This window comes from Leopardus geoffroyi, chromosome D2 (assembly GCF_018350155.1).
Source record: "Leopardus geoffroyi isolate Oge1 chromosome D2, O.geoffroyi_Oge1_pat1.0, whole genome shotgun sequence".
NCBI lineage: Eukaryota > Metazoa > Chordata > Mammalia > Carnivora > Felidae > Leopardus > Leopardus geoffroyi.
In genome coordinates this window covers 70,631,938-70,647,069 of record NC_059334.1, presented here as the reverse complement: position 1 = coordinate 70,647,069, position 15,132 = coordinate 70,631,938, and the positions used below count along the sequence as shown (strand labels likewise).

The window sequence follows — 15,132 nt, the reverse complement described above, 5'->3', positions numbered from 1 at the left end:
TAAGTTCTAAATAACTAATAACAAAGGCAAAGTCGAGGGAGTAACTTCTCTTCCCCTGGGAGCTGTGAAACGTCCCAGGAAATTATTTCCTGGGGGGTCAAGTCTAATGGGGTAACATCATTCTCACGGAAGCTCCACATGACCCTGGACCATGCAGCCTTTACGGGGAGCCAGGCACCTTGGGTTCACGGGTGCGCCACCCTCCACCCTCTCCTCGCAAACTAGCATTCTTATGGCTATGATAAACCTATCGGTGATCAGAACACCCAGACATCACGGCACCCGATGATGTGACGGCAACCCGGAGGGAATGTAGGGGTCACGGTGGGTGCAGCCTGCCCTAACGCGGGGTGAACTTTGGACGGGCGGTTGCATTTCAGAGCTAGCTCATCTCATACCGTCATTCTGCTCCGAGACCTACCTCCAAACACCAGGGCTCCCCAACCTTTTGTAGGGAGTGGCTCCTTTTCATGTCCCTGAAGACTTGAGTGCTGACAGTGAAGTCTGAGGGGGGGTAGAGGTGCTGACAGTCATGTCCCTGAGTGCAGCAAGGGAGGGGGCACTGCTGCCAGGAAGAAAGGGGAACAGAGTGAGGCTTGGGAGGGAGGGGGACGCGGTCACCAAGGCATTCATGGCCCCCAGCCTTTCTTCCCTAACCCACGCTTCTCTACAAACTCCGAGCATGGTTCCCGATGCGACCCCAGGACTCTTCCACCTCCCTGCCTTCCAGCTTGGGGCCCCCTGTAGCAACATCTTAAATACAGCCTCCTTCATGCAACCTTTCTGTTACATCCCTTCCCACTGTCCCCACCTCTGCCCATCCTTCCCCCAGTGGACACGGCTGCTCCTTGCTCTGAGCCAGCTGGCCAGCATTTTCCCTCTCTCTCTCTCTCTCTCTCTCTCTCTCTCTCTCTCTCTCTGTCAACTTACCTTACTGAATCTTCTATTAATTTAACCAAGTGATACTGCTGATAGTTCTACCCTACAAAAATGCAATCACATACGGTTCCACCCAATACTAACCTAGGGCTATCTGGGGATCTGTCTAGTCACCTTCTCCTCTGCCGGACTACGATTTTGGAGAGGCAACTACGTTTACATCTCTGGACCCCTCGAAAAGATCCGGCAGCACACAGGTATGCATGCTCAAGAAGCAGGTGCTGTACTCAATTTCAGCCCGGCTGGAGCCTATCATGACAGCTGCTTCCTTGACTGCTGACCCTGTCGGGGGCTTTAGACAGGAATGTGCACGCTGTTCCTCAACTCCTCACAACCACCCTGTGAGGTAGGTATTGTCATGCCCATTTTACAGAGGAGGAAACTGACTCAGAGACGTTAAGGAGCATGCCCAAGGTCACACAGCTAGTAACTGGCGGAAGGGGAATAGGGACCAGGTCTCGGTCGACTCACGGTGCTGCTGTGTGGACTCGTTTGCCTGTCCAGACATTCCCTGTTACTCTATAAATGGGGTAGAGATTTTAGGGGGCATAAAGAGACCTGGGGTCCAAAAGGGCTATTTCACAACAGAGAAATATCATTCTGATTGCCTTTTAAAAAAGAAAATGTCTATGCCCTTTGTATGCATGTGATGACTTCTCTACTCCAGTCTTTAAAAGGGTTTATATGAAGAAAAAAAAAGTGCCATAAATAAATTCTTCACCCTTCTTAATCCTGAATAACAGAATTCAGGACTAAGAGCTTGAGACTGAACTGAGCACAAAACCCAATATCTTATGTTCTGATTTCATCAAATAGCAGCAGAATGAGCATAATGGATGCTAAAGACTCTGGGAGACAGCAAGTCGATGGAAATAAAGGACGAATTCTATAAACAGCAACTGTATTTCCAGAACAATTTACATGGCTACCATATTACCTGGTCCTCCCACAGTGGCAGCAGGGTGGGGGTGGGGCGGGGGGGGAGGGTGTCCAGGAGGATTAAAACCATCCAAAAGCCACATGAACTCCCCAAATGGGAAGGGGTCACATGGCCTGCAAGCTGGTGATACTCCAGGGTCCTAGCTGGCTGCAGCTGTCCCGGTGTCTGGTCTCGGAAAGCCACCATTGCCGGAAGCCCTGAGGTCTGCCCCCCAGAAAGGGCAGCCCAATCTCCCAGAGGTAGCCCTGGTTGCCCATGCCTGGAGGTCTCTGGTCTCCGTCTTGGAAACAGAACGCCCCACTCTGCACTTCCCCACACAGCGCTCATTTGTAAACAGAAATGTGAGTCATTAGGCAAGCAGGAGTCCATTTTCAAGATCGGCCCAGCTTTACAACTAAGGTAATCTCATTCTGCCTTGTCACAGCGGTGACTCACCTTACTGTCTCCCATCAGAGGTGACATGGTTTAACCCTCCAACTGTTCCTGGAAGGAACCCAGCAATATGAGGGTTGAAATCCCTGTCTGCTCACTCTGTTTTCTAACAAGGTGCTGAGAGCAAAGAGGCAAGGCCCCCAAGGGCAAGTGTCCCAGAGGAGTTTGGGAAAGAAATGTATCTAAGGTTACCATAGACCACGGCATCTTTATTGTCTTCCCATGGCCTTTCCTCGGGTCTATACTCCCACAGGGGCCTGTGGCTTATGCGGATATGTTACTTACACACACACACACACACACACACACACACACACACACACACACTTACACGCACACCCCTCCATCTAAAACCCAGATCTGCCATTCCTGGGAACCTCAGAGCCAAATCTGCAGGTCATTTCAACCAATTCTGTAGGAGCTCCTAGCTTCGAAATGTGTAAAATTATCCTTATTCCCTTCTTGTCTTCTGGGCGTACCCTGCTTTTCTTTTTTTCTCATTTCTTTAAATGTTCATTTCCAATCTTTTGGTATAACGTAAAGTCTTCTAAGCCACTTCAAATTTTGGAGGATAAAAAAGATGGCTTCTACACAAACTCAAATGTATATACAACTACAAAATCATTTTGTACTGAGAAGGAACTGTAGCCGAATCTCCCCTTAATAAGTATATAACTCATCAACGGATCCTGAAGATTAGAAAGCAGGCATCCACTGAGTTTTATGCTCCGCATCCATTCGTGCTTTTCCTGGTACCAGTACCTTGAATCACTTAGGAGGTACAACCCCAACTCTCAAGCCATGTGGACCCCTCAGTCCAACTGCACTCAACACATCACATCCCTGTCCACAGCCACTGGTTCAGACGATAAGATCTCTCTGGACTTCAACCTGTCTTCCTTAGGTGACATCAACCCAGAGCCAAGGACAGAAATGGTGTCCTAGTAAATGGGGGCCCCTGGATCCAGCCATGCCTGATGCATGCCACCCGTGTACTTCTCTGCTAGGAGTTTGGGGTCAATACACTTATTTTGCTCAGGTCAGTTTGGATTGGGTTTGGAGAGAGAGCCCCCCTGCTCCTCTGGTGCCTCCGATGTCACTGGCTACACTGCCCTAAGATGTGGTCTCCAGCAAGCAGGAGCCATGAACACTTAACAGCACCAGATCGGCCTCCCTTCTCCAGAGGCACCGCCTATTTGTGACAGACGATTTCGAAAGACACATTTCGTCTGGAGAAGGTGAAGGTACGAAGCTGTGGCATGTTAAGAGAGAAGGCAGACGGAGCGGATGGCGGGTTTCAATTTCACTGGTGACTCAGCACCTGATGACATGGGGTGCTGACCAGTTCTGGGCCACGGCCACACGGATCAAGCATCAAGATGTGTCACCAAAAAAGTTGTGGTGGCATTTGTGTATTCTACTATTTTGTCTCTTTGTGAGCTTATAGCTCCTTCCACAAGTGGTTGGGCAATATTTAAATATTAATGCAGCAGAATGGAACCCAATGAGCTAGAAAGTACGATTTGCTTTGCCAGAAAAAATAAAAAGGAAAGGAGGAGTTGAAAAGCATTTAAAAAACAAAAACCCGAAAAAATATGAAAGCCTCCAGAGATGAAGATTTTGCATGAAATAATGTTATTCAGATCCAATATGGCGAACAGCTGCTACTGGCTGTTGGGAGAATTGTGAGCCCACCTCTTAGAAAGAAAAAACCAGAAGTTTTAAATTCTGTCTCAGAAAAGTTTGATGTGGGGCGCCTGGGTGGCGCAGTCGGTTAAGCGTCCGACTTCAGCCAGGTCACGATCTCGCGGTCCGTGAGTTCGAGCCCCGCGTCGGGCTCTGGGCTGATGGCTCAGAGCCTGGAGCCTGTTTCCGATTCTGTGTCTCCCTCTCTCTCTGCCCCTCCCCCGTTCATGCTCTGTCTCTCTCTGTCCCAAAAAAAATAAAAAAATAAAAAAAATAAAAAAATAAAACGTTGAAGAAAAGTTTGATGTGATGGTTAATTTTATGTATTGACCTGACTATGCCATGGGGTGCCCAGATATTTGGTCAAACGTTATTCTGAGTGTTTCTGGGGTTTGGGACAAGTTCAACATGAAAACTGACAGACTAAATAAAACCGATGCCCTCCGTAATAATGGGGGTGGGCCTCATCTAATCAGTTGAAGGCCCGAATAACAAAAGGCTGATTCTCCCCCCCAAAGAAGGAGGAACTCCTCCTTCTAGCCTGGCTGCCTTCAAATGGAGCATTGGTTTTCTCTGCCTTCAGACTCAAACCGCAACCTTGGCTCTTCCAGGGTCTCAAGCCTGCCAGCCTTTGGACATGAACTACACCATCAGCTCTCTTGGTTCCCGGGCCTTCAAAAGCAGACTACACTACATCACAAGCTCCCCCATGTCTCCAGCTTGCCTACTGCAGATCTTGGGACTTGCCTATCTTCATAATCGCGTCAGCCTTACAATAAATCTCCTTATACACACACACACACGCACATGCACACACACACACATGCACGCACGCACGCACATCCTATCAGTTCTGTATCACCCTAATATATTTGGGTTGTATTTTTTTATGTGTTTTCTCCCCCCAAGCAAGAGGGAAAGGATTATTTGTGGGTCTCTAAAAGAAACCAGAATTGTGAATTTCTAAGACCCAACGAAATGGGTCTTAGAAATCATGTAATCAATTTCTTTCACGATTTTATTTTAAATCTCTACGTCTAGACATAAAAGGACCTACCCAGGACTATACAGAGAAGAACAAAGCAAAACCGAGACTTTAAAAACTAGGAGTTGAGGGTTCTATAGAGAACACGGAAGAATCGTATTTTGAAACTGCAGCATCCTTGGAGGAGTAAGAAATCCATTTGCGAGAAAAGCACTGGCAAGAGCCATTCCATTAAAGCAAACTAGCAAAATGACAATTTTTTTTTAATTGCTAAGAGGGTAAAATCCTCATATCTCTTTATCACGTATTCACATATACACACATGCATACAAACAAGGACGCCAGAAAGCAAATAAGCCACAGCAGCCACCTATCCAACCGTCCGACCCGGTAAGTAAAGCCCACATACACATTTGTGACCTTGGAAAGAGTTCAGGGCTGCACGGGTCACGCTGTTCTAGCTTTAACCTCCATCAATAATTCTCACCTCTTGAAGGTGAGGTAACTCTGGTGGGGACTAATTACATTTGAAATACGTTGTCAACCAACTTAACACAGACGCAAAGAAAACTGTAATCAGAGCTACAAACAAGCTACCATTTTTGTCATTAAATGGTAAAGCCAAACCACGACACTGTCGCTGACGTGGCAGGTGGAAAGTAACGTCTGATGTTCATGATTATGTTCCAAAACTGTGAGTGTGTGTGAGTGACGAAGTGTGAGAGTCTACAGGTGCATATGTGTGGGCACATGTGCGTAGACCCGCGTGCACGCACACGTAGGAGGATGGCATTGAATATGGAAGCCCATGGCCCATGGCCGGGAATGGCTAGTGGACAGCTCACGTACTGAGACTCCTTCTTCCCGTGCCATTGTCAGTGACCCTGAGCCATCCTGCTTGGAGGTGGCATGGGGCAAAACATGATCACCGTCTCTAGATTCAAGGGATAGAATGAATGAAGTCAGCCTTGGCCCTCAGGGACCACAATGTAGTGAGAAAGACCAGGATCCAAATGGAAGGCACAACAGGATGGACCCAGAAGAAACCCGTGTCAAGTGCATCCCTACACTCGCCCTTGTACACAGCACAGGTCACCTCTTGTCAACCTCAGCACAGAAACAGATGCAGGGCCTCGGAGTCACTGCCACCTACCTGGCTGTGCGCCCTGCATTTGTGAGGGCCGGTTTGTCACGTCACTTGAGGGTACCTTCTAAGGGCCCTGCCCACCACCCACAAAAGCTCCAATTCTGCAGGGCTAGCAGAACACAGAGGAGGGGAACTCACGAGGTGCTCAATTGGCTCTAAGTACAAATCCAATGTGCCTCAATTTCTGGACATGGCCCTTATATAACAAGGGGAGAGTTGCTGAAGAAAGTTATATCCAAGGAGAAAAGGCGACACGTGGGCAGGAAAGCTTTCTTTTACGAGATAAAAGCTTCACATGGCCCAGAAAAATATTTTAGGGATATGGTATCATGAATGGGGTTTGAAGCGTCATTTCAAAAGATGCTTATTGGTTAAAAGAAAATGTTGCCAACCTGCTTTGTTTCCTGGGAGAAAAAAAAATACTTCAAAATAACAAATGTTGAGAAGCTGGAAATAAAACATATATAGTTTTCATTACAGTATCATAAACAACAAAGGGAAAGTGCGTATAAAATAGTTTATTAAACTGCTTCAAATTCTGTGTCCCTCTCTTCTCCTCGCTCTCTGCCCCTCCCCCCCTTGCTCTCTGTCTCTTTTTCTCTCAAAAATAAATAAACCTTGACAAAACTAAAAATAAAAAAAAAAGTTTATTAAAGAGTTTAGGATAAAGTAAAAATAACTTACTTGGGTAATTCTGAACAAGAGATACTTTTACTTTTCAGCTGGTATGAACACTAAATGAGCTTTTTTTTTTTCAATCTTTTTTTAACATTTATTCATTTTTGAGAGACAGAATGTGAGCGGGGGAGGGGTAAAGAGACAGAGACACACCCAGGATCCGAAGCAGGCTCCAGGCCCTGAGCTGTCAGCACAGAGCCCAACATGGGGCTCGAACCCACGAACCACGAGATCATGACCTGAGCTGAAGTCAGGACACTTAACTGACGGAGCCACCCACACGCCCCCTAAATGAGCTTTTTTTTTAAGTAAAGGTCCAGGCTCTACTGGGACGTAAGGTAATAACTCCAAATGGCTAACCTTAATATTGGTAAATTAGCCAAGGCACGCAAAAAAATGAATGAAGTTCTAACGGATGTCGCTGGAACACTCCGTGAAGTCTTTTCTGAGGCCATCCTAATTCCTTGGAAAGCCAGACACAAGCGGAGTGCCAGTACATCCCTCCCATCTGCCTCCTCAGGCAGTGACGAGGTTCCGCGCTGACCTCAGCACATGGCAAGGGAAGCTTCTCCCTGCAACCAGGCTGCGTAGCCGTGACCCGCATATGGATCTGAGAGCCCCTGCCCCTAAACGTGCAATCTCTCCAGACAGACAAAATGCCGATGAGCTCAAGAAAAACCATGCTCAGCAATTAACTTCGAGAGAACGGGAGTTGATCCACAAGGGCAGGCGTAAACTATCAGCCCGTCCACCTCGCCCAGCAACGACTACGAGGGAAGAGCTGGAGGCAGAAGCGGGCGTCCAACAACCACAGGCTGCAGAAAGCTGTGTGAATCCGGCTAATAGAGGGTATCTAATGATGTGCCTTTGATGAGATTCCTGCTAAAGGGAGGTTCCTTGTCCCAGACTAGCCTTTGGGCAGGCATGCGGGTCCCTATCGGGCCACCTTGCGTCGTGAGCAGCACTGCGCAAACTCCAGGAGGCAGGGGGCGGGGCGCTGGCTAGCACTTGGAGCGTCTACCAGCCAATCCTCTCCTTAAAAACCAGCAGAGCTCCTACAGGGGCTGGGTGTGCCTGGGGATCTAGCTCCCACTCCTGCAATTTGGAGTGCTTCACTCTGCAAAAGAAAGCAGTGTTGGTAAACAGCATCCCCCTCCCCTCTCAGTGGAGCCCAAATGTTTTAAAATGCAAATAACAGGTTTCTAGAACAGCCCTGGAATCTCCCCTGGAAATGTTTCATAATTCACCTCTTGTTAGCCACAGGAGCCCCAATTACATTTCTTCTTTTCTCATTTCCACTAACCAATTATTAGCATTAGATACCATACTATTTTCTGCTAATATGTTTCCTGACAACATCAAACTCTGGAGGGTGCAGTAACTGAGTAACTGTAAACGAGGGCGGATTTATGAGAAAACGTTATTTAAACCTTCTCAGTATTTATGAAAGCAAACCATTTCGGTTGAAATGCACTGTACTAATTGCACAAAAATTTGTTACATTGACATAGTTTGGTAAAAAAAAAAAAAAAAATTCTCCCCAAATATTATGAGAGGAGGGATCACATTGGAAGGATGGGAGGATATAAATATTCAAAAGCAACAGATTCCTATAGGCAGGACGGATCCAGACGCCATCTCATTCAGAATGAGGAAAGGTACTCGACAATTTGGGGAAAGGCTGGCCAGCTCCATTCGCTAGCATCCCTGGTTCCAAAATGACACCGGCCCCTTTCTGTCATCCCCAGAAAGAATCACGCTATTGTAAGATAACTTAAGAGGCCACCACTGTTGTCATCGGGCACAAGCCTGGGGCAACCACAGTGGGTCTAAGGGCGGTGGTGATGTGGCACAAGGCAGAATTGTTTTTCTCAAAGTGGACCTTGCCTGGTCAGCTGCTTGTGTTAGTACAAGTCAGGTTAAAGAGAACCTCGAGAGGGGCGCCTGGTTGGTTCAGTTATGCGTCCGACTTCAGCTCAGGTCATGATCGCGCAGTTCATGAGTTCAAGCCCTGCATCGGGCTCTTTGCTGTCAGCAGAGTCGCCTTCAGATCCTCTGTCTCCCTCTCTCTACTCCTCCCTCCCTCTCTCTCAAAAAAAGAGAGAGAGAGAGAGAAACTTGAGAGAGGAAAAAATTCTAAATATGTGTATTTGTGTGTGTGTGTGTGTGTGTGTGTGTGTGTGTAAGGTAACAGAGACAGTCAACACGTGGACTGGAGGAGTCAAACCATCTTATTCCTGTTTCTTCCCAACACAAATGAACGGACCCACCTCCTAACGTATAGAGCCCAGAATAACAACCACAGAGTGTCATTTAGATGGCTCTGAAAAAACACCTAATTTTCAGGGTTCTCTCAAAGACCATTAAGGGTGCCCTGCTTCTTAAAGCAAAACTCATCTTCCTAGGTCCAACCTGCTCAGCCAATAAAGAAAAGGGAAAAAAAAAAAATCACATTTTCCTTGAAGAGTTTCTCCTCGGAGTACGTAAGGGACATTAATGCCCAAAACAGTCGTGGAGGCTAGTAATCAGAAGTGGTTACAAGGCAGCTGACCCCGGCTGGGTTTTGCACCCTGAGCACAGAGACTCTGCCCTCCACCACACCAAGCCACAGCACAGACAGGCAGCCAGCGTGTCAAACCTGGACAAAGTGTATTTTCCTCTCTCCAGCATGTCAACGTACCTGGGCCTCTGAATATTTACAACAGGTAAAACCAACAACCAAAACATGAACAAACAAGCAAACCGCATACAGAGCAAAAAAAGACTCCCCAGGCTGGAAATAACCTCACCTGATCACAATCTTTTGGATGCTACTTGCGCGATTAGCACCAGAGGAGAAAATGAAGACAAAGGAGATAGATAGTACCATCAGGGACGTGCCTGAGTCACTGGAGATAATGTCTTAATCCTTAGCCAACCCACAGAAAAAGTCACTAGCAATAGTTACTACTTTAACAGATGAAAAGCCTTGCGCTTCAGAGGGACCACAACTGTTCGGTCATGTTCACCCAATTATTTGGTTCCAGGTAGAATCTGTTGAGGTTATTAGTATTTGCTCAACTATGAAGACCACCCACAGACTTGGAAATCTGTGCCCTGTAACAGTATTCAGCATAAGAGCACTTCCCCAAAAAAGTGGGGGGGGGGGGGGGATAATTTTGCAAATTAAAGCAAATACGGTCTAGCTTCTATTTTTAAAATTCTGAAGTTTACCATCAGCTGATGAGTAGATCAACACAATGTGACCCATCCACCGGATGGAATATTATTTGACTATAAAAAAGTAATGAAATACTGATAGATGCCACAACGTAGATGAATCTTGAAAACATGCCAAGTGAAAGAAGCCAATCACAGAGGACCACATACTGTACAATCTTATGGGTGTGGAGTTTCTGGGGCACCTGATGGGCTCAGTGGGTTGAGCGTCTGACTTCGGCTCAGGTCACGATCTCGTGGTTCATGAGTTCAAGCCTCGCATCCAGCTCTGTGCTGACAGCTCAGAGCCTGGAGCCTGCTTCAGATTCTGTGTCTCCCTCTCTCTCTGCCCCTCCCTCGCTCATCCTCTGTCTCCCTCTCAAAAATAAATAAAATCAAACAAAAACAAAAAACAAAATAAAAATACAGAGTTTCTTTTGGGGAGGACGAAAATGTCCTAAAACGGTGGCGAAGGTCGGAAAACTGCACATACACCCAAAACCATCAAATTGTACACTTTAAACGAGTGAACTGTAATTTAAAAAAAAAAAAAATTCTGGGGGCGCCTGGGTGGCTCAGTCGGTTAAGCATCCGACTTCAGCTCAGGTCATGATCTCGCGGTCCGTGAGTTCGAGCCCCGCGTCAGGCTCTATGCTGACCGCTCAGAGCCTGGAGCCTGTTTCGGATTCTGTGTCTCCCTCTTTCTCTGACCCTCCCCCGTTCATGCTCTGTCTCTTTCTGTCTCAAAAATAATAAATAAACGTTTAAAAAATTAAAAAAAAAAATTCTGATGTTTCCATTGGCATAATTGCCATGATCTTATCTCTAACCGCTTTTTATTTGAATTCTGAGCACACTTCGTTTGAAACAAACGCACAACTCTGGGAAACAGGCAGGATAAGAATTATTATTCCCATTTTACAGGAAGCAGAGGTCCAGAGAGCTTCTATTTTCTTTCCACTGGCTGGCTAGGTTTCCACAGGGCACAGGGAGGAGTGTAAATTCGGGAGGGAAAGGGTGGGGTCATAGGCCTTATCGTCCCCCAAATCAGGGAGGGATTGATAACCAGCTCTTGCCGGACGTCTAGAAATTTATACGGTTGCGTCATACACACATGCTACTAAACAAAAGACATTGGAAAATGGCACCTGCATTACTGGAATGCAATTTTCTCAGTAGCATGAAATTCAGGTTAAACAATTTAGCTCAAAAAGCAGGGGAGGGGGAAGAGTCATTTCTTGAGTTGATATCCGGTGGGGTGAAAATACACCCAATTAGATGTGGCCATATAATTTTCACATCAAACATCCTGTGCTCCCAAAGGCAACTAATGGCACAGCTTGTTGTGGATTTTCCCAAGTTTTCAAGAACAGTGACAGCCCTCTTCAACAAAGCCATTTAACATAACAGAAGGTTAAAGTGGGAACCACAAACACTTGCTTTTCTTAATTTACACCTTTCATTTACTTCCCCAGAAATGTCACGGAGGAGCCACGAAAAATTTATGATGCGTTGTCAATAGACGGTTCCTTGTAAGAACAGGATTTAGAAAGCAAAATGGGAATTCTAGAACGTAATCTGGCGCTACACCTTGAAAGGCAGACAAACAAAAACTTTTAAGTACGCTAGGAAGAGCAGGATGATTTGTTTTGGGTCTCTCACTTGGAAAAAACAAAAGATGATTACAGGAGCGGAAGACTAGGGTTTCTAGGGTTTCGAGAAATGCAAATGGACTGACTTCACACGCTTTCTCTTCCGCTGACCAGGTAGATCTAAACGAACCCACTGCGGGACCACGGCAAACAAAACACGGCTCAAGGGGCTATTCTCTGTGTCACAGGCCTTTTTGAAGCCTGAGAAGCTACCAGTTTTTAGATCATCATGTTCATATAGTTGTAACGTTTTTTTTTTTTAGCTACTCTAATAAACCACCAAGATATTTTTAAGTACATACAACAACTGGCAAAAAACAGAAACAACAAAAAACAGATTAACCTACCATGTAGACCTGCAGATTGGTATGTCACTTGTTTTCAAATATGCTTTCCCATACCTGAGCCTGTGCTTTCGTTTCAGGAGGGAGGCTGCTCGATAAACCCTGACGTTAAAGCAGGATTTCTCAACCTCAGCACTGCTGATATTTGATCATCCTTTGTGGTGGGGGCTACCCTAGCAACCTCCCTACTACCCACTAGGTGACAGTAGCATCCCCTTCCCAGCTGTGACAACCAAAAATGCATCCAGACATTGTCAAAGGTCTCCTGAAGAGCAAAATCACCCCAGCTGAGAACCGATGAGCTACAGGTAACTGGCCTGAAAGTATTCCTCCGGCATGGACTGACGCAGACGCTCTCGCCTCAAAAAGTACCCAGATCACCGTAGCAGGAACAGCAAAATCATCCAACCCTAATCCGAATCCTCCAACAGCCATCGGGAAATGCCGAAAAATATGGTGATGCAAATGTGCCCGTGAGCCCCTCAGTGACCAGCGTGTCGCCTTCAGCTATGTCCAAGGTCCCGGGAACCCTGCAACGATTTTAATACTGTCCCTAACGCTGTCATTTACAAACGTATGAAGGGACAGTGCTAGAAAGATCGGTGCATGCCTCAAGGTGGAGAGAAGGGGTTCCAGTTGTGTTTAGATCTCTTTAGAATCACAGAGCTTTAGTAATCTGCTGATCTATAATAAATAAGCCAGTCCCTCAAGAAAACTCAAGCTAATCCCTTTCCAGAGTGCGAGGAGTCTGTTGGTAGCCAGCTGGCAAAACAATGACATTTTTACCTCTCATCTCCTTAATGAAAGAATTCCGAACTGTAAAATAAAAACTGAAGCCCAAGTTTAATTTATCAATCTAGAATGTTCTGCATTAAGCAGAACAAGGTCGCATTTTGTGCTCAGGGAAGAGAGAGGCGCTATCATCAACACCCTCGCTGACCTTTGAGGGATTAGTCAAACTGACCATCCTCTTAATGCCACGGGTAAGTACTCCCCTGCTGACCAGCACCGGCCAGCTCACCAGCGATGGGACACGAGAGCCAAGAGCAGCACTGGATGCAGGGGCACGAGCCCCAGGCCCGTCGTGAGCCCCCGGTGCCTCTGGTCCAGAGCACAGAAATGCTACAAGTGCATCCTCATTCCTGGGGTGTGGTTTGTTTTCTGGATGTCGTGCCAGCAGCTCCCGCCCCGAGCCATCCAGGCCAGCGGGATGGGCGGCAGTCTGGTTCAGTGACTCATGCCCAGGGCCCACAGGTTGGGAGGCTTGCGAGAATGGAAACGGGAGCCGGAAGCAGCTCGGAAGGGAAGAGTCAAGAACATCTTGTGACCATTTCAACCCAAACGTTTTCGTGATCACATCGAAACCTAGGCTTTCAGGGTTGACAGTAAGCACCGTTCTTCCTCTACAGGCCCCAAGAGGTAAGTAAGGGAGCTTGCTGTCTAGGCTGGAAAGGCGCCTGCTTGAAGGACACAGAGACACCGCCCCCCACACCCTGCCAGGTGGACAGGGCAGGACCGTATGCTGCCTTGCACTTCCATCCACACCCAGGCCACCTGGCTCTGCCCTACGGACACACGGCTGGTCACCAGCATCCTAGGGGCTACGTCCACCTCTGGGGACACGAACAGTGTAGTCACTCTGGCCCAGGGGCCGAGCTGGTCACTCAGCACTTAACACCTGAACTTATTAAGAAACTTCAAGAACCCTGGTCTCTGCATTTTTCCCCCCACGACACCAGAAAGGTCCTGGACCCAGTGCCAACCCCCACGCCATCACCCTGACATATACAGGGAAGCACACTGTTTGTTCTTTTTCCACCCAAAAGGCAGGAAACAACAGATGGCTAGAGATCAAGGCGAGATCCAAGCCATGAGCCCCCACCAAGTCACCTGCCATGAAATAAAAACTTCTCATATTCCACCGCCAGCTTTCCAAGCAGGAACATTTGTATTGGTCCCTTTTATTTAACTCGCTTCTAAGCAAGCAAGTGATTTGCAAAGCACTTTACCCCCGGGCCAGCCCCCCGACCCACAGGAACCCACTCATTTTGGGAGAGGTGACAGGCCTGCGTGGATCTACACCAGTGCGACCTGCCTGATACAGTTTTTACACCATCACCCAGCCAGGCCGGCGAGGACCAACCTCAGCAGGACAGGCAGCCAGCTCAGTGGCCGTCAGCTGACGCATAACCTGCACCGCTGTTTCGGGCTCCGCTTGGGTGTCAGTTCAGACACCAGCAAGGTTTGGTCCTGTGCCCGGTCTCAACACCGATAACATTCCTTGCGGCTGCTGCACCCGGACGGAAAAGGTGAAAGGCTCCCCCATCCGCAGTGTGAACCAGGGGAGGAAACCGGGGCGGGGGTGAGAATAGGCAAGGGAAAATGAGAGGTTTCTGAAACTCCCCTGGAGTCCTTTGGCACCAAGGGGCCGGGGACCAGTCTCCACATCTGCCCTAACATCCCCAAACGTCACAAAAGGCAGGCCCTCCAGCTTCTCCTGCCCGGCGTACCTTCAACGCCGATCTTGTCCCTAGCGGTGAATGCCAGGGAACCTCATTCCCAACCCTCCTCGGGCAGCAGGTAGCCCTCTCCCTACTGGCACTGGAGCCACCAGGTATTAAAAGGAAGGAGTCTGTTCCATCCAAGGCCCACATCTAACCCACCAAGCATTCCACTACTAATTCCAGCATCCTCATTTGTACTCAAAAGCTCGCTTGGGTGTTCCTATCGTCTGGCTTCTTGTGGCACACAGGGTCACGAGACAGCATGGAAGAAGCCAAAGGTCATGAAATTCCAGTAGACCAAGGTGCGAAGAGGATGGCTTGGACAAGCTCCCATCAATAGCTTCCCCATTTCTCGAAGTGAAAGGAGCAATCACAAAAGACCCCACATCGTAGGATTCCATTCACATGAGAAGCCCAGACTAGGCAAATCCACAGACACAGAGAAGACCTGAGGGGCTATCTAGGACGGGAAGGAACTGGCGAAAATGGAGAGTGACTGCTAATGGACACGGGGGGCCAGGAGGTGGAGTGATGGTTGCACAATTCTGGATATGTGACAGCCATGGATACTTTAATGGGTGAACTGGATGGTCCGTGAATTATATTTCAATAAAGCTATAGGGAAAA

At 47.6% G+C, this 15,132-nt stretch overlaps 1 protein-coding gene across 49 annotated transcripts in view; it reads right to left on the bottom strand.

Annotated features, from left to right (window-relative positions):
• The window catches only part of TCF7L2 (transcription factor 7 like 2), a 202,310-nt gene that overhangs the window by 75,354 nt on the left and 111,824 nt on the right, over nucleotides 1-15,132 (bottom strand). For 24 of the 49 annotated variants that reach the window (XM_045438923.1, XM_045438921.1, XM_045438926.1 and 21 more), the window contains one exon: nucleotides 422-565. The exons of 22 other annotated variants lie outside the window; for them this stretch is intronic. In XM_045438923.1, coding sequence (XP_045294879.1) covers nucleotides 422-565 — 144 coding nt within the window. The remainder of the gene's footprint in view (nucleotides 1-421; nucleotides 566-15,132) is intronic. 3 more of the 49 variants (XM_045438922.1, XM_045438965.1, XM_045438966.1) reach the window with 1 other exon arrangement.